This window comes from Sus scrofa, chromosome 3, assembly GCF_000003025.6.
Source record: "Sus scrofa isolate TJ Tabasco breed Duroc chromosome 3, Sscrofa11.1, whole genome shotgun sequence".
Lineage (NCBI taxonomy): Eukaryota > Metazoa > Chordata > Mammalia > Artiodactyla > Suidae > Sus > Sus scrofa.
In genome coordinates, this window is record NC_010445.4 from 10,065,410 (window position 1) to 10,083,773 (window position 18,364).

At 56.3% G+C, this 18,364-nt stretch overlaps 1 protein-coding gene across 1 annotated transcript in view; it reads right to left on the reverse strand.

Annotated features, from left to right (window-relative positions):
* SRRM3 (serine/arginine repetitive matrix 3) overlaps positions 1-18,364 on the reverse strand; it is a 55,612-nt gene that overhangs the window by 18,872 nt on the left and 18,376 nt on the right. The window contains exons 2-5 of the mRNA XM_021086294.1: positions 16,938-17,205; positions 9,915-10,016; positions 247-375; positions 74-154 (exon numbers count right to left, since the gene is read on the reverse strand). Coding sequence (XP_020941953.1) covers positions 74-154; positions 247-375; positions 9,915-10,016; positions 16,938-17,170 — 545 coding nt within the window. The 5' untranslated portion in view covers positions 17,171-17,205. The remainder of the gene's footprint in view (positions 1-73; positions 155-246; positions 376-9,914; positions 10,017-16,937; positions 17,206-18,364) is intronic.

Genomic DNA, 18,364 nt, shown 5'->3' on the forward strand with positions numbered 1-18,364 from the left:
TGCTGGCTGAGGGGTGGGCACCTTGGGGCCCCATCACTCCCCTCCCGCCCCTCTGGCAGGTGGAGGCTCTCACCGGCTTCTCCGGTGGCCGCCTTTCTTCTTCTTCTTCTTCTTGGGAGGGGGCGACGCCGAACTGCTGGACCAGTGCTTGGCCCTGGGTAAGAAGGGGCGGGGGAGGGGTTGGAGAGAGGTGAGCGGGAAACGGGGGTCCCGACCCTCCATCCCCCCGCCGCGGCGGGCGCTGACCTGTACCCCCGGTGCCCACGGTAGCAGGCGGCCGGGCAGTCGCAGTCCACCGGGCCGTCGTCCTCGTCGAAGGGCGCGTACTCCAGGCCGGGGTCGGCGCCCTCGATCAGCCGCGGGGTCTCCACCACGCTGCCGGCGACAGGAACGCTCACCACCCGCCGCCGCGGCCTGGCGGCCCCTTTCTCAGCCTGGCGCACGGGGGGCCTGGCCAGGTGGCAAGGTCTGGGTGCGCCCGGCACCCGGGTCTGCAGCTCTGCAGCTCTGACCCCTAGAGGGTCGGGCGGGGTTTTGGGGAGCCCGACCCGGAGCTTCCCTTCCAGGCCCCAGCCTCAGCGGTGCCATAGTTTGCCAAAGAGAAGAAGCATAGGTCCTTCGCCCCTCACGGAGCCCTCCCCCCTAAGTTGTCACCCTCTCAGATCCTCCCCCTCACTGAGTCCCCTCTCAAACCGAGTCTGAACCTCAGTCCCATTCATCGCACCCCACTCCCCCTCCCCAGCGCCCCCTTCCCTCGCTGAGCCCCGTTCTCCGATCCCTGCACCCTCAACCCCAGTTTCCTACCCGAACGCCTTTCCCCTCGCTAAGCCCACTCCCCTCCCCAGTGCCCCTTGCCCCTCACCCCTCCCTGAGCCCCGCTCCCTCTGAGAGCCCCTTCCCCCTCCTTAGCTCCCCCCTCGCTGCTGAACGTCTTTCCTTAATCCCCGCGGTCCCTGAGCAGGACCCCCCGCGCCGCCCCCCGCGCCCCTGCCTCCAGCCCCGCTCCCTCTCTGAAATATTCATAGCCTCTCCTCGCCCTCCTCTCTGCAGCCTCCGGAGGCCCGGCTGCTCTCTTCCGGCTGCCGCCGGGCTGTCATCAATCACTGTCCAGGGGCAGCAGGCGCGGGCCTCAGCACTCTGCCCACCTCCCAGGCTCCCCATCCATCCCGCCCAGCTCTCCCCTTCACTCGGCGGCTTCACACTGCATCTGGTCCCCGCTCGGCTCAGGAGCCCCAGCTGTCTTCTGCCACAGATGTTTGCTCCCCGCAGGCAGGCACTTGGAGAGGGGAGCTTTTTTCCTAAAGGCTTCTGGGCTTAAGGCAAGAGCACCGAGCCCTCTTCATGTGCTGTCCCTGAGTCACTGTGTGACCTGGTGCCTGTCATGCTCCCTCTCTGAGCCTCTACCCCAAGACAAGAGCCATCATGTTATAGGTTGTCAGGACAGTTCACTGAGGTCCAAGACGCTGTGCCACGTTGTCTTATATTGAACACGGCCAGCAAGGACCCTCCAAAGGCCCCCCCTTCCATTTTCCATTCTGGGCCAGCTGGGACAGTGCCCCTCCGGGACGGAGGCTCAGCCCTGGTTTCGCCAAGCTCATCCTTCTCCTGCCCAGAGCGAGGGAGGCCAGGGCTTGGATGGCAGCGCATTAAGGACACGATGTGAGCTGTGGATTCAGCCAGAGGTCTGAATCCAGGCATGACCACACTCACTGAGCCTCCGGGTCCTTATCCAGACAATGAGGAAAAGAATATTCCAGCTCTGAGGAGGGGATTAAGTAAGATTCTGTCTAGGAAGCTCCTGACATGAGGCCTGGCCTGTGACTCGTCCCGCACACACACTGCTGGATGGAGGACCTCTGTCAGACACTCACACCAACACCTTCTCTTCCAGGGAGAGAAGCAGTTTTGACACATGAAAGAGAGACAGGCGGAGCAAGAAAGGCAGATCACAGCTACAAGGTGAAAGAATTTTCAGGGACAAATCTCCAGCAGGCTCCCACTAAGCAGCTCTTTGAAGACTGATTTTTGTATTTAAAAAAAAAATGTAATCGAAATCTCATAGGGCTAGCTAGCCTCGAGGCTCATGTCAAGAATGTCATTTGGTTCTTAAACCCCATCCTGGCCCTGACAGCCCAGGAGCCACGCAGGTGGTGTGGGAGGTTTTTCTGGGCTGACAGAGGCCCGTGTCCTCTTCCCTGCCCCTGCAGAGCCCAACACCCCCCATCCCTCCAGGCAAACCCCTCCCCTCTTCCTGGAGCCAGTGGCCTCCTACTTCCTGCCCTTGAAATCGCCAACTCCTCGGCCTGTCCCAGGGCCCATCACCCCTCACAGCCCTCAGCCACACAAAGGCCTGACACATAAATCATCGTCTTTAGGGAGACTTAAGGGCACCTGCAATATTGTGTGGGTGAGCCAGTGGGAGGAGGAAGCGTCCATTTATCCAGACACAGAAATGGTGAAGGTTATTTACAAAATGAAATAGCCCCATTTGGGCCCTGCCTTCTGCTGGCATCCTTTCTTGCCCATCTGAGCTGGGTTAGGCCCTGAGTCCAGGCCCTTGCTGTGGCCTCCTGATTCTGCTGGCTGCACACCTACACACAGCTTTCCTTTCTTTCTCTGCCCTGGAGCCGCTGCCTCCTCTCTGCCCCATCTCCCCCCTGGCACCTTATCATCTGACGGCTCTCACTTTCTGGTCCGTTCTGGGAGGTTGACGTGGGATCTTTGCTGGGCACATGAAAAGACAGGCATAGTGAAGGTACACACAAGGTCGCGGAACCTTCTGGTAAGACTTGCCCTGGAAGTTCTTGGGGAATACATGGGCCTAGGCTGAGGCCTCTTTTGCTGGTTTTGTGCCGTTGGTACCAGGACACCTGTTTTGCAGGCCGTCTCAGGGCTGGAACCCTGGATTCTCATGTCCTGACCTTCCTGGGTGAGAGTGTCACTAACAGGAAGGTTCTCTAAGGTTTAAGTGGCTCTCCACAATTCAAATCCCATTCAGAACCACTTCTTTTTTTTTTTTTTTGTCATACCCATGGCATGTGCAGGTTCCCAGGCCAAGGATTGAACCTGAGCCACAGTGGTGACAACACCAAGTCCTTAACACTAGGCCACCAGGGAACTCCAGAACCACTTCCTGATGTAGAGAAATTGCACAGCTCCATTTCACAGATGAGAAAACAGACCCCGAGAGGGAAAGGAACATCTCCTATGATTTTGGGATCTTTGAGTAAAGAGTATAAGTTCACCCACACGATCGGCTTTGAGGATTCATATGCCAATGGCATGGCCCTTGACTTTGCTGGCCAGGCTTCCCTGCTGTGCATGTGAGCTCAGCGGGCCCCGCCCTGCTCCGTAGGCACAGTTGTGGGTGTGTGCACTGAATTCTAGATTTTTTTTTTTTGTCTTTTTGCCTTTTCTTGAGCCGCTCCTGTGGCATATGGAGGTTCCCAGGCTAGGGGTCCAGTCAGAGCTGTAGCCACCTGCCTACACCACAACCACAGCAACGCCAGATCCAAGCCACGTCTGCAACCTACACCACAGCTCACAGCAACGCCGGATCCTTAACCCACTGAGCAAGGCCAGGGACCGAACCCAAAACCTCATGGTTCCTAGTCGGATTCGTTAACCACTGCGCCACGACGGGAACTCCGAATTCTAATTTGTGTGGCATTTCCTGCTCTTGAGTTCATGTTCGTTAGCTAGTTACTCCTCAACAAGTACGTGGAACAGCCAGGGGAGGTGTTCCTCCCCTACGGCAGAGCTGACGCAAGTAGGCCTGGCCGGAGTCCACTGCAGAGGGGCCAGGGCACGTGGAGGTTGACCCCGGCACTGGACGGGACGCGTGGTGGACCAGCTGCCACAGGCAGGGCTCCGGTCTGGGAAGAGACTGTCTGTCACATGCTCTTCCTCGTGCCAACAGATTCGCTAATTAACTGGTTCTGTTTCCCATTTGCCAGGAGCCTAATGGCCAATTGACAGATGAGTGAGTCCAGACAGAGGAGGAGGAGGATTCCAGGCAAAGGGGCTGCCCTCTCTGCTCACTCACTCACTCAGCACACACGCCAGGCCTGCCTGGGGCCCGGGGGAGGGGGACGGGATGTGGTGGCAGGAACAGGAATAAATCTGGCCTGGGGCCTCTCCTGTAGCTCCTCACAGCACAGGGCAAAAATATGACAAGTGCCTTTGATACTAATTACTAAGGCAGGTGCCAGAAACTATTCTGAGCACTTTACATGTATTTATCTCATTCAGTGACTTACACTAGAACAAGCCTCTGATGTGGGAATCATCATTTTATTTGGCCATGCCCGGGGCATGCGGAAGCTCCCAGGCCAGGGATCAGACCTGCTCTACAGCAGTCAATGCTGAACCCTTAACCCAAGGCCACCAGGGAATTCCCACAGGTACCATCATTGCTATTCCATCGTATAGAGAAAATAATGGGGCACAGAGAGTCACACTACATATAAAATTAGACACATAGAAAAAAGAAACCCTGGCATTTGCTCACTGTTTTTCCAAGTAACTTACAATTTTCCATAAGACCTGTCTCCCAAACATTTTTTTATATTACATAACTATGAAAATAATTTAAAAAAAAATCCAGAGTAGGAGTTCCCCTGTGGTGCAGTGGCTTGAGGATCTGGCATTGTCACTGTAACAACTTGGGTCGCTGCTGTGGTGTGGTTTCCATCTCTGGCCTGGGAATTTCCACATGCCATGGGTTCAGCCAAAAAAAAAAAAATATCCAGACTAAACTTTTATGATTCTGAGCTGCTGCAAACCAAGATTCAGTAGAATCACATGTCTATATATGGGATGTGCATTATATAATGATGAAAACAATTCTTCTTTTTTTAATGGCCACACTTGTGACATATGGATGTTTCTGGGCCAGGGATTGAAATCAAGCTGCACCTGCAACCTATGTATCAGCTGTAGCAATGCTGGGTTCTTTCACCTACTGTGCCAGGCCAGAAATTGAACCCACACCTCTGCAGCTACCTGAGCCACTGCAGTCGGATCTTTAACCCACTGCACCACAGTGGGAACTTGGAAAACAATTCTTTTTTTCTTTCTTTCTTTCTTTCTTTTTTTTTTTTTTTTTTGGTCTTTTAAGGGCCACACCCAAGGCATATGGAAGTTCCCAGGCTAGGGGTTGAATCAGAGCTGTAGCTGCCGGCCTATGCCACAGCCACAGCAAAACCAGATCTGAGCCGTGCCTGTGACCTACACCACAGGTCATGGTAACGCCGGATCCTTAACCCACTGAGTGGGGCTAGGGATCGAACCCGAGTCCTCATGGATTCTATTTGGGATCGTTACTGCTGAGCCGCGACGGGAACTCCCTGAAAACAATTAGAGTGGAAAAAAAAAGGAACAAAGAATTGATAACAGACAGAAATAAAGAAAATGTAGGAAGCCCAAAGACGAGAAGATTTTACTTTAATCCCAGGGACATGGGTAAAGCGGTTTTTAGAGGCAGCCTTGAGTGGGGTTGAATTCGAGACTATGTAGATGAGATTAGAGTGTCTCCGGCTGAGGGCCCAGGATGAGGAAGGGAGTGGAAGTGAGAATGTGCTGGACATGCCTGGGAACCAGCAGCAGGTCGGGCTGGCTTCTGTGTGGTGCTGGGTGTGGGAAGCTAGGCTGGGTCTAGAATATAGAGAGCCTTGGTTGCCTGGATGGTGGGGAGCCCCAGAAGTTTACTGGAGCAAAATGGGACTCCCCATATCAATCAATTTCCAGACAAACGTGTGTCCGGTCTCGGTGTCTCTGGGCCCTCATTCCGCTCCATCACTTCTTTCCCAAGTTAGAGTGCCAGCTGCCCCACTGGTCTCCTTGTAGTTTCACCCATCTGATCCATTTCCAAAGCAGAAGGTCCCCAAACACCTGCCAGACCACATCACACCTCTCAAAAGCCTTCCACTGGCTCCTTCCATCTATGGGGTCACACCCAGAAAGCTGCAGTATGTTTAGGTGTCCAGTATGGGGTGTACACACAGGGGAGACTGCCACAAGAGACTGTGACCCAAACCAGAAGCTAACTTATGGAAGAAGGAGGCTCCCTGGGGACAAATCTCTGGGAGTGACGGTGCTCTCCCAGTTGAGACCCTTTCCTGAGTGGGAGGTGTTAGGGGCTCCTATGGCCCATGGAGGGTTAAAATCAGACCCTCTCTCCTGCAGTGTGGAGACCCTTCAGCTGCCTCTGGATTTGTTAGTTCACTCTAAGAGGGCAATGAATTTCTCCACATCTCAACATTCCAGTGTATGAATGGGGGTCAGGTATCAGGGTCAGGAAGCCAAGGGCGGGAGTGCAGGGACTGCCAGGGCTGTGGAGACTCCTGAGAGAACCCCCGAGAGGACCGGCAGAGAGGCAGACACGGCCAGGCAGAAGGGACTTCGTTTAGGTCAGACCAGTGCTTGCCGTGGCCGGGGGTCCTCCGATCGTGAGGATGGTGCTTGTTATGGGTCGAATGTTTGTGTCTTCCTCAAGCAGTGTGTTGAAACTCTAATCCCAACGTGATGGCAAGTGGTGGTGTAGCATTTGAGAGCTCGGTAGGTCTGGAAGATGGAGCCTTTGTGAATGGGACGAGTGGCTTTGCTAGAAAAGACATGTCCTTTCTATCACGTGAGGTTGCAAGAAGGTAGCCAACCCCAAGAGGACTCTCGCCAGAATCGACCATGCTGGCACCATGATCTTGCATGTCCGGTCTCCAGAACTGTGAGAAATAAGTTTCTGTTGTTGATCGGGCACCCAGTTTATGGTATTTGGTTATAGCAGCCCAGGCTGCCTGGAAGAGGGTGGTGATCACTGGTACTGAGGTATGCCCACTGTGTGCCAGCCACTCATTCTCACACTCACAGTCATCGTCTCAATTAATTTCCTCTGCAATCCTATGAGGGTGGTGCGAAATCTCCACTTTATAAATAGAGAACTGAAGGCCCAGAGCAATCAAGGACCTGCCCGAGTCACACAGCTGGGGTGAGGTGGAGCTGGGGTCCAGAGCTGGGGTTAGCATTGACTTTAGAGGTTAGGACAGGTGGAGTGTCCGATGGCAGAGCCGGCACTCTCCCTCCACTGCCCCACACTCTGAACTAAGAACTGGAGACCCAGTTGGATGCCAGGTTCACAGGAAGGCCAGAGATCAATCTGTCGCTGGCTCCCCCACCTCCCTGCCATGGGCTTGGGTTCAGCACCATGAATAGCACTTCCCAGCCTGGAGTAATCCGGGCCACAACGTCCGCCTCCTTAGGCTGCTGCAGTCACTGTTTGCAGTGCTGTTTTCACATCTGCCTGAGCTAGAAGAAGCCTCCTGGTCCCCCCTCTTCTTTGTGTCAAGGAGGAACCCGGGACTGTGCGGGAGACTGGGCAAGCCACACAGTTCCAGGCTCCAGGGATACAGCAGCAAACCAAACTGAGAGCAGACTTGTCTTCAGTGTTGTCTCACATTCTGATAAGATCCTAGGATGCTTCCAAATCTATATCCTCCCCTGCTTCCAGAACAGGGCTGCTCCTTGACTGTCGAGACTTCCAGACCCTACCTTTTCCAAGGAACCCTTCCTGACTGGCCACCCTAGCCTGTGTCTCCCTTCCTCCACTGAACAGGTTCAGAGCATGAGACTAAACCATTCAAGTGGCCTCGTTGTTTCTTCTTGTCAGGAGCTCCCAGGAACTCCTGGTTTCAGCCTGGAGGTTGGCGTTTCCGTCCAGAGACAGAGAGCGTGTCTTTTTCCTCAGCCCTGGCGCAGGGTTGGGCTTACAGCACAGAGCCTCAAGGACACCACTTTTGATGAAGGACAATGCAGCCTCTCCATGACATACTTCCCAGTGTGTCATGGTTCTTAAATACGTCATTCATTCATTCATTCAAGGAATAAGAAGATCAGAATTACCAGAAAAGACTAGGGAGTCATCCACCAACAGGGGAGCGATCCAGCTGGGGACTGGATGACATCCCCCAGGAAGGGAGAGGGAGGGCAGACCTGGGGAAGTGATCCCAGGACATGGCAGGTCCTTGGGGGAACAACACCCGGACGTGGGCAGGAGCGAGGAGACAGCAGGAGGAAACTCACGAAGACTGAATCTTGGAATCCAGGGGAAAAAGCAATTTGCAGAGGGGGAAGCACAGCGGTGGCATGTGCCAGAAAAAAGGCCAGCCCTGCGGAGAAGCCCAGGCCATGGGAAGCAGGACTCAGGGGGCCGTGGCCCAAGCAGGTTGAGGGAGCTGAGGGGGCAGCAGCCAGATCTCATGGCTTAAAGAGGTGGAGACCCCGTACCACACAGTCTACAGAAACTTGGTGGAGAAAGGAGAGAAAAGCATGGGCTAGGGGCTGCGGGGGGCGGGGGGGAGCAGGGTCGCAGAGGACAGGAAATGGATTGGGGGAGAGCCGGGCGGGGGGGTGCAGAAGGGCAGCTTTGGGCTGGAGGGGTTATGGCGGTTATCAGGGAGGACCCGGAGAAGGTGGCAAAGGCAGATCCTGAGGAGGCCTCCCGCCCTCGCCCTGGAGGCAAGAGGAAAGGGCAGCTGATTTTCCAGAGGGGGCACTGTCGGAAAGGCAGGACCCCCTGGGTGTGGAGGTGGCTGGGGCAGGAGATTTGAGAAGGGAAGGGGAGACGAGCCCTGCTCTGGGGGGAAGGCTGCCGGGCATCACCGAGGAGGATGCTGCAGCTGCTCTGGGTTCTGGGAGGCTGGAGAGAAGGAGGCGGTGGTGACACGTCTTCCACCAGGGTGGGAGGAGAGAGCCGAGGCTGAGCCTGGCTCCCCCAGACCACCCAGGAGCCCTCCAGCCCGCCGCTGCCCTGACTCCGATTTTGCTCCTCCTCAAGCTGGAAAGGTGAGGTCCAGTGGGGTTAGGAAGGGACACCCCCCGCCCCCCACCAGAGACCCCAGCGATCTAGAATTTCTGCAGAAAGTGCTTCCTTGCTCCCATCAAGGTCCATCTACTCTCAAAATGCTCTTTGTCCTCAAAGTCACTCAGAAGGTTCTGCTGTCGTTTTGTCCGGGTGAAAGTGAGGGTGCACAGGGGCTTAGGGCCTCAACGAGGTGCCCGCTCCCCAAACTCATCCTACTTTGGAGGAAATGACCAACGGTGTTGACCCCTCTCACCCCGGTTTCACTTCCCGCTAAAAGACCGCAGGATGCCAGCACTGGGTCGGGGGACACCGAGGCTTCGTGCGAGGGTAAGGTCCGTTGAGCAGATTCATGCGCTCTGCCTGCCAGGCACGGAGCTTAGCGGCCATCCAGCCGCCAGGACGCTCACGGGCAGGCCGTCCCCGCCCTCCTACCGCAGCTGCTCCGTCTCATATGCTTCTGAGTGGCTGACGGTTCTGTCATCTGAGACGAAGTCCGTCTCCCTATAATTTCCCTCTTTGATCCGAAGCCCTCCTGAGGGCCCCCAGAGCACCCACCCCCGTGCTCCCCCTGTCCTGTGACCCCCACAGAACCCATGCTCTCTGCCTGATGAGCCTTTGGCCGAGCCAGCAATAGCTTTTGGTGTGTTGGTTCTTACTTTCCAGAGTGTGCGCTTACTCAGGAGGCCACTTTATAGGTGGTAATAGTTGGGGCCGGGGGACTTGCCCATCAGTCAGTGACACCTCCAGGGTCAGAGTATTTCTCAGGTTTCATGATTTGCAGTCTAGGGTTCCCTGAGCTGAGATCGGGGCTCCCTCCCTCCGCTGGGCTGTAGATAGAGCCCAGGGTGGCAGTCGGTGATACACAGGTGCCCAGCGACTCTGCCTAGTGCCCTGGGCTGGGCCAGGCTTCCAGGGGACCGGACACATGCCCTCTCCCCCCAGCCCCAGCCCTGCCGCCTGCCCGCCTGCAGGAGCACTGGGGAAGGCCCCTGGGGCCCCCTGCTGCTGCCTGAGCCTGTGCCCTCCCCGTGCCATGCCCCCGCCCCAGCAGACTCACACGTGGCCCCCCGGCCGGTCCTCCCTGGCGAGCATTCCCTCCTTCTCCATCAGCATCTGCCGGAAGGTCCTGACCTTCTGCCGGGTCTCCTCCTCCGAGTACCTGCAGGGCACAGGGAAGGTGAGTGCTGCTCTCTCGGCTTTGGTGTCCTGCCTGCCCGCCCCCCGCCCCCCTGATCACCCCCCCATCTTTTAGCCACAAGGGCATTGCCAGCTTGCAATGATCTGTCCAAGGTCATACCACTAACAAGGTTCTCAGTGCCTGAGAAGCTCAAGGCCCACCCATTGCACCAAATCAGCCAACAAACCAACTAAACAAACCACCAGCCAAACGGATGCATGAACTAAATAAGGAAGTGCTGTTCCCAGAGGTGGGGACCCACCAGGGGGAGGCTGGGCCCTTTCTCCCGGCCTCCCCAACCCCAGGGCAGGCCACCCTCCCACATTCAGGCTGCAGTCACTCTCTGGACACATTTTAGGGGAGAAGTGAGACCCTTGGCCTTGGCAGTCCATGGCCTTTCCTGCTTTCCTGGCCTCGAGGACATCGGATCTTCACAATGGCCTCGAGAAGTCCTCAGCGCATCCTCACCTCTGCAAGGTCAAGACCGCCAAGTGGCCGGCCCAGGATGGGATCCCGGGGGTAGATCTGCCGCTTCCCAGCTTGGAGTGGAGGTGGATGAAGTCTGGGCCTTGGATGGAAGCTCCTGACTTCTTGGCTCTGCCTCCCTCCCTGAGCTCCATCTCAGGCTGGGCACCAAAGCCCAGAACTATCTACTCCTCACCCTTGTTCCCACGCCCCGTGGTCTGCTGTCGTCCTCTCTCGCACCACCACGTGACAGCTGCCAAGGCCTCCCAGCCCTGTCCACACTGCCCGAGGTGGGTCTGTGCCCATCCAGCCCCCTGCCCTGTGCCCTGCACATAGCAGCTGTCCAGTGGCTTTTGCTGATGGAGACTTGGAGTCCCAGGCTCTCATCCCCTCCCCTTCCTGGGATGCAGGTCAGTGTCCTGGACAGAAGACATCCTGGACAGAAACCAGGGTCCCATCTTTCTGTCATCTAACCATCCCCTCTCTGGACACACAGCTGGCCAGCCCTCCCCATTCAGCCTGTCCATGAAAATGGTACATTGTTCCTTCCCAGGGACCCCAACTCTTTTCTCCATTCTTGCTTTCTCCTTGCCTCCTCTCCTTCAACAAGCGTTTGGGACCGATCCAGGCTTTTTTGGAGAGCAATTTACCAATTATTTTCAAAAGCTTAAAAAAACATGAACACAGCCTTTGATTCATAAATTAACTTCTAGGTTTACTCTGTGGAAGTAACCATGTCTAAGCACCAAGATGTGACTCACGGCATGTTTACAGCAGGATGGATCCCCCCACCCCCCAACCAACTTAGGTGCCAACGTTTGTGTTTCCATGGCAACCCGAGTTTCCAGGTTCCCGGCAGGTGGTTCACATGCTAGTCATCAGCTGTTGACTCCTCTGCATCCTGCACTGGCCTGGGAGGTCCCTGAAGGCAGGGACAAGGTCTGTCTGGACTGTCATTGTGTCCCTAGCACCTGGCACCTTGCCTGCTGCATGTGGCATCCAAAAATGTCTGACAAATGAGTAGCCAGTGGTGGAGAGCCATTGAAGAGTTCCAAGGTTGGATTTTCATTTTGGAAAGATGGCTCTGGTGGCCATGTAGCTGGCGAAGAGGGACCAGGAGGCAGGGAGACTGGCACTGGGTGACTGCAGGGGTTCCTGGGGGAGATGGTGAGGTCAGAGCTAGAGTGTGGGCATGAAGATGGACGGGAAGAAGGGGACAAGACACCACCTGGGAGGGAACCGATTGAGCGTGTCGGGGGTTAGGTAAAGAGCGCTCCCTACTTAACCATGGGTGACGGGCCTCCCAGCTGGGGTGTCATCCTCTACAGGTTTGGGCATCCATGAGGTCCGTGACAGGGAGAATGGAGTCCAGCCTGGCAGGGGGAGAAGCCCATCTTTTCCAACCCCAACCCTTTCTGCCGGGGTGGGTGTGTGAGTGGCTCAGGCCGTGCTGACACCACTAACCTAGACTCCCCCGCCCAGAGCCTTGGCTCATAAATGTCCACCTTGTCCCTGTTTAGTATTCAACTGGAGGTCCCTTGGCTTTGCATTTGGGACAGTACAGAGCCCTTGGTCACTGGGCTCCGAAGGAGGCTATCCGTACTCTTGTAAACACCCCACGTCGCATCTCTGGTCCTTTTCTGAGCAGCGGGTGTGTGGAGGAGCCACTTCTACCTCACCTTCTCCTCAGGAGACCAGCTTGTCATTGTCGTCAGCACAGAGACAAACCATACAGGCCCTTCAGCAGTGCCCAGCCCTCAACTCATAGACCCCCTGGGAGGGAGACCTAGCTGGCCAAGCCACTGGCACAGGGCCCAGGACCTGGCAGGGTTGCGGGGGAGGTGTATCAGGGGGGCTTCAGGCCAGGTCTAAGCCACATGCTTGGAGGTCTACGGAGCATGTGGAGGCTGGGAGGTGGGAGCAAAGCCCCGGGTTTTGTGAGGACCTGGAGCAGGACGTGTGCAGGGACTTAGGGCTCATCCCAGAGCCGCCAGGTGTAAGGCACCTGCCACGGAGGGCCCGGGGGTGCTGGATTGAACCGACTGGGGAGGACACTTCTATGCATCAGGGCTTCTTGCCGGGAGAGGTTGGGACCCAGGAGTGACAGCTGGTCGTCGGACGCAGTGGTCTCGAGTGTGACCACCACCTAGAGTCCCCACTCTCCTTGTACCTCTCAGCTGAGGCCACGTGAGACAGTCACTGAGGGGAGAAGCAGGAGAACCAGGCAGTCCTGTGTTTAGATCCTGGTGTCCCCTATTTCCTAGCTCTGTGATCTTGGACAAGGCCACATTCTTCTCTTTGCCTGAGCCTCCAGAGCCGAGATGGTAACTAGCCCGTCAAGGTTGTCATAGGATTAAGGGAGACGATGACTATAAAGCACTTTGCACAGCGCCTGGCATGTAGTGGGTGCTCCGTAAATGGCAGCAATTGAGCATTATTGGTCCCAGAGCAGTGGGGGACAGAGGGCCTAGTTGTCTCAGGCTCGCTGCCTTTTTCTACCCTAGACCCCTCCTGAGTCAGCATAGTCCCAGGTCAGAAATCACCTGGGCTTGTCCCCTCTGCTCTCCCAGGGGGCAAAGGCTGAGATGGAGAGAGAGGCTGGTGCCCAAATCATCCACTCCCCAGGGAGGTGGCAGCACCTGCCAACTTAAGGCTGTGCAGGAGGCCTGGCTGGCTAAAAGTCAAGGGCTTGGACAGGGGCGGGGAGGGCGCAGGCAGGGCAAGGGTGCCTCCTGGCTCAGCCGCTCTTGCAGCCAGTCTTGCTCCCTCACTGCCTCTCCCCTCTGTGGGAAGGATGTGCCAAATTCATTTTTGCTTTGGGGACTTCCTGGGTTGGGGTCTGGTGGACTGAGGAGGACAGTGCATAAAAGACCTTAAAAGAGGTCTCCAGGAGCTCCCGCTGTGGTGCATCGGGATCTGCATCATTTCTGGAGTGCTGGGATGCAGGTTCAATCCCTGACCCAGCACAGTGAGTTAAGGATCTAGCGCTGCTGCAGAGGCAGCCAGGGAACTCCATATGCCACAGGGCAGCCAGAGAAACAGAGGTCTCCAGAGCAGAAAATGTTTCATTCTGCCTGTCTTTGCCCAGATCCAGCATTTCTTAGATAATCACTTCCATAGCCAGAGTTCCTGTTGCGGCTCATTGGTAATGAACCTATGATCCATGAGGATGCGGGTTTGATCCCTGGCCTCACTCAGTGAGTTAAAAATCTGGCATTTCATGAGCTGTGGTGTAGGTCGCAGACGTGGCTCAGATCTGGCATTGCCATGGCTGTGGCGTAGGCTGGGCTGCAGCTCCCATTCAACCCCTAGCCTGGGAACCTCCATATGCCGCGGGTGCGTTAAAAAGAATGAATGAATAAATGAATTAATTAATTACAAGGTTTTTTTAAAAAATAACTTCCTTGGCCATTAATTTGACCTTCACCACAGCTCTGAGGAGGGTGGGTGGCCTTTGGTTCTTACCTTACAGATGAGGAAATGGAACAGGAAGAAGGAATGGTTCAAGCTCCAGGCTCAGCTGGGGCAGAACTGAGCCCTGTCCATGTCATGCCCTCTCGGGAAGGGGCACCGGAAGGGTGTGGGGGTGTTTGGGGCTGGGGGCTCTGTCTCGGCCCATGCCGATTGCAGGCTGTGCCTCGAGGCTGCCCAGGAAGGCTCCAAAGGCAGCATCAGTCACCAGTGAGTTAGCTGCCATCCATCAATATTAAGGAAAGGACTACTTTTTAATGGGGCCAAAGAAAGTGTGTTCTTGTGACTAGTGGGAGTATTTGTCAAATGCCCGAGAACCTGTAAATAAATGCGAATGAACCAGTGTTTCTAGAAACGGTTATTAAGGACTGGATTTTTTAACAGAGCAAAGGTGTCTAGTGTTTGTGGAGCACTTTCTGGGAACTGGCTGGAGGGGCGGGAACCGTGCATGTGCCTTAGCCCCCAGGACCCTCAGAACAAGCTCCTATTGGAAGGGCCAGTGGCCGTGGCTTGCCCAAGGTCACAAGCAAGGCCTGGAAGCCGGGATCGTTGGGTTCCAGAGTGGCTGTGAGATGGGGAGGGGAAGGGGATGGTGACCCGAGAGCTAGCTGCGTGGGGACTCCAGGCCGTGGACCTCCTGGACTGAGGGCTTGGGTGCGGGAAGGGCCCCTGACAGAACATCTGCAGACCTGGCAGGTGCTTCCCAGAGAGGCATGAGTCTTTGCTGCCAGGGGACTGACGCCAAGGACAAGACCAAAGGCCATCCCCTCCACCCGAGGCTTATTGTCCTCGTTGGACAATAAATCTCTCAGTGTAGGGGGAAATTCAACCGGCAGGGCAGGATTGGGGAGGGAGGGGGCGCCAAGAGGGAGGGACCCCAGGGGTTCTCTGAACTCTGTGAGGTGGAGGGCTTCCGGAAGGGAAGGACGCAGTGAAGAGGAGAGGGGCTTAGTAAAGACGGAGGGGCTCAGGAAGGGGGTGGGGCTTGACAATGGGAATGGGGCGGGGCTCTGTGAGAGGAAGGGGCGGGGCTCTGTGAGGGGAAGGGCATTTTCCAAGAACGTAGCCCAGAAGCCTGGCTCTCCTTTGTCCCAGTCGTCCGGTTCCCTAGCCACGCCCATCCTCCCTCCACTCCCAGTCTCCCAATTCAGCAGGACTTGCAGGTTTAATTAAGGTCTGGGGCTCTCTCTGCAGAAGGATACTCCACTCCCCGCCCGCCTGCTACTCCACCCTGTCTCGGGGGATCTCATTTCCTCGTCCGCATCCTTAGCTCAACAAATTTGATTTCATTGCCAGCTGGAGCCCTTCTTCCTGTCTTCAGCAGCTTTCCACCCGTCCATCCCTTTCTGCAGGGAGCCCCCCCCCGCCACGCACACACTTGGTCCCCAGCTGGAGATAAACACTTAGTCCCTGTCCCCTATTATTTCCCTACAAGTGGCCCTGCCGGCAGCCTTGGCCCTGCCTTCCTGAGGGCCTTTGGTGTCGGTGACAATCTCTGTCTTAGTGTCTTCTGGGTTCCACAGGGACAGTGAGCCATGTCTTGGCTGCCTCTTGGGATCCCAGGAGGCCTGGATGAACAAAGGTGTGGTTTGGAAGGACTGCTGTCCACAGGCTGTTTGTCCCCTTGGGGCTCCAGGTCCTAATGCACTGGGCATTTCTGATTTCTCAGCTCGCTGACAGCAAGTCTGATGGGCAGGTCCTGCCCCCAACTTTGACTCCCTCAACAGGCAGTCTAGTAGTTTCACAGTATTCAGGGCAGATGCAAAAAGGGAGACTTGGGAACACCAGGAGTTCCTGCCGTGGCACAATGGGATAAGAGTCTGACTGCAGCAGCTTGGGTCACTGAGGAGGTTCGAGTTCAATCCCCAGCCTGGCACGGTGGGTTAAAGGATCTGGTGTTGCTGCACCTGTGGCTTAGGTGGCAGCTGTGGTTTGGATTCATTTCCTAGCCCTGGAACTTCCATATACCATGGGTGTGGTCATTAAAAGAAAAAAGAGAGAGAGAAAAGAGAAAAATGAAAAAATAGGGAGACTTGGGAACACGAGATTTCCTTGGACCTGCACAGATGGGAATGGCTTTGTTCCCTGCTTCTTTGCCTCCAGCTCCAGTGTGATGGCTGTACTGTCTCCACTAGATTTTTTGGGGGTGACTGATACACGACTCCTCCTCAACCTGATGAACTCCTACGCATCCTTCAAAGCCCATTCGAGTGTGTTCTCTCAGAATCTCTCCTCTGGGCTCCTGAAGACTTGGCTTTTTCCTGTCCTCTCCTATAAGCATGACTCTAATCTGTTTTATGTGGAAGTGAGGTGTTAAAATGCTTATTATTCCTGCTGAGGTGAGGAAAGAGTAGGGGTTGGGAGGGTGGTCTTGGCGGAGGAGACTCTGATTTAGCTCTGGGGCTCAGCCTTGCCCAGCACAGTGCCTGGCACACTTGGGTGCCCTGTAACTGGTTCTGAGCTAGATAGGTTGAAAACTAAGCTTCCAAGTGTGACTGTTGGCTGGGATTCCTTTGCTGAAACCGCAGTGAGAGCCCACTGTGTGTTCCTGCCTGGCTGCAGCGCCTGTTTGGCAGAGTCCAGGCAGCTTGATCCACCCAATTTATAGAAGGGGAAACTGATGCCTTGAGTGGTCATTGATGTTTACATGCCTCTCTCATGAACTAGGCTGGGGGCTTCTGGAAGGCATGGACTGTGTCTCCTTGGTTTCTGTGAATCTGAACCCATTTCAGAGCTTGAGGTAGAGCGGGAGTTCTGGACAGCTTACTGATGGAATAAACTAATAAATGAATGAAAGTTCGGTTGGACTTGCAATGGTTCCGCGCAAATGGGTTCAAATGCTGGCCCCTGGCCTTCTAGGCTCCGGGATCCTAACGCTTCCCGGCCCCCCACCCAGGCCCCGCCCCGGCCCCGCCCCAGGTCCACACTCCGCCCCCAAGACCCCGGCCCCGCCCCCGGCCTGCTCACCCCTGCTCCTCCATCATCTCCTGCAGCTCCATGCACTTGAGCTCCACACGCCGCTTGCGCTCGTGGTCCAGGATCTCACGGTGCGCGCGCTTCACCAGGCCCGGCTCTGCAGTGCGCAGCTCCTCCTCCGCCCGCGGCCAGGCCCCCGAAGAGGCGCCCGGCTGCGGGAAGCCGTTTGCTGCGTCGGGCGGGGATGGCATGGTGGCCGCTCCGTTGTTCACTGTGGAGGCCATGGTGGCTGCCTCCCGAGCTGCTGGCCTCGGCGGCCCTGTGGAACAGACACAGGCACCGGGCGGGATGGTCACTTCTCGGCCACCTGCTAAGCTCCTCTCGGCGCGGGTTAATCCTGGAGATTTAAAGGCTCGCCCGGGGCTCTAATCCGCTTCCCCTCATGCTGCAGAGCGGGGGCGGGTGGCAGGTCTGCACCTTTGGGTCACACCTCAGGGCATGAGCAGGATTGGACTTGGCTTTCCCTAGCTGTAAAGTGGGAGGGCTCGGGCCGGACTAGGTGGCCTCGGAGGAACCTTCTCTCATCCAGGGACGCAGTCGCCGCCCAGGACGACCCTCGTTCCTGGTGCCAATGCCTGGGCCTGACTGCCTGGCCCTGCCCCCACGCCTGCCGGCAACTCCCCAGCTACCAAGTCTGTCTCTGGGAAAATATGTTGGTTTCTTGTTTTCCCTTCAGACTCGGTTTAACATCCCACTCTCTCTGCTCAGCACCCGTTCTCCTGGCCCCTGGAGTCCCAAGTTCGTTCCAGGTGGGGGCCTGGTCCAGACTGAAGCCCACAAGACTGTCCTCTCCTTTGTTCTGGTAACACTGCTTCTGAGGATGTGACCAAAAGGGGCACTGACATTAACTTTCCAGGCAGCTACATCCTCCTGCCGGTTCAAGGCGGGGTGGGAATCAGCAGGGCTTGGATGGCGAGAAGCCGCGGCTCCATGGTAGACCCAAAGTAGTGTACGTGCCGGCACGCGCGCCGGCACACGCGGACGCACAGAGAACCCACACCAAAGACTTATCTTAACAGAGGGGAGGCACCTCCTGAGCTATTTCCATTGCCTTTCTCCAAGGCTCTGCTAGTTGCTAAGCAACAGGGAGGCCTCCTTCCCCGGGAGTGGAGGGGAGGGAGGGAGGGGGTGGAGGGAGGTGGCAAGAGAAGGAGCTGGGCATGTCTGGACCTCCTGGATGAGGGCTTTGCTGCAATACACCCCCACCCCCAACACATACTCCCCTCGCTGGCCTCAAAGGGATGGGGGTGAGGACCGTTCAGAGCATGGAGTCTGGAAGGCAGAGAAGAAAGGGACCATGAGAAGAAAAAGCTCTGAAGGGGACAGTGACAGGAGGTGACAGTGGTAAGGGGAACACAAGCTCCTTTCATATGTCCGTCCCCCCAAGTGTCTGGATTCTAGGCCAGGCTTCTCCACTC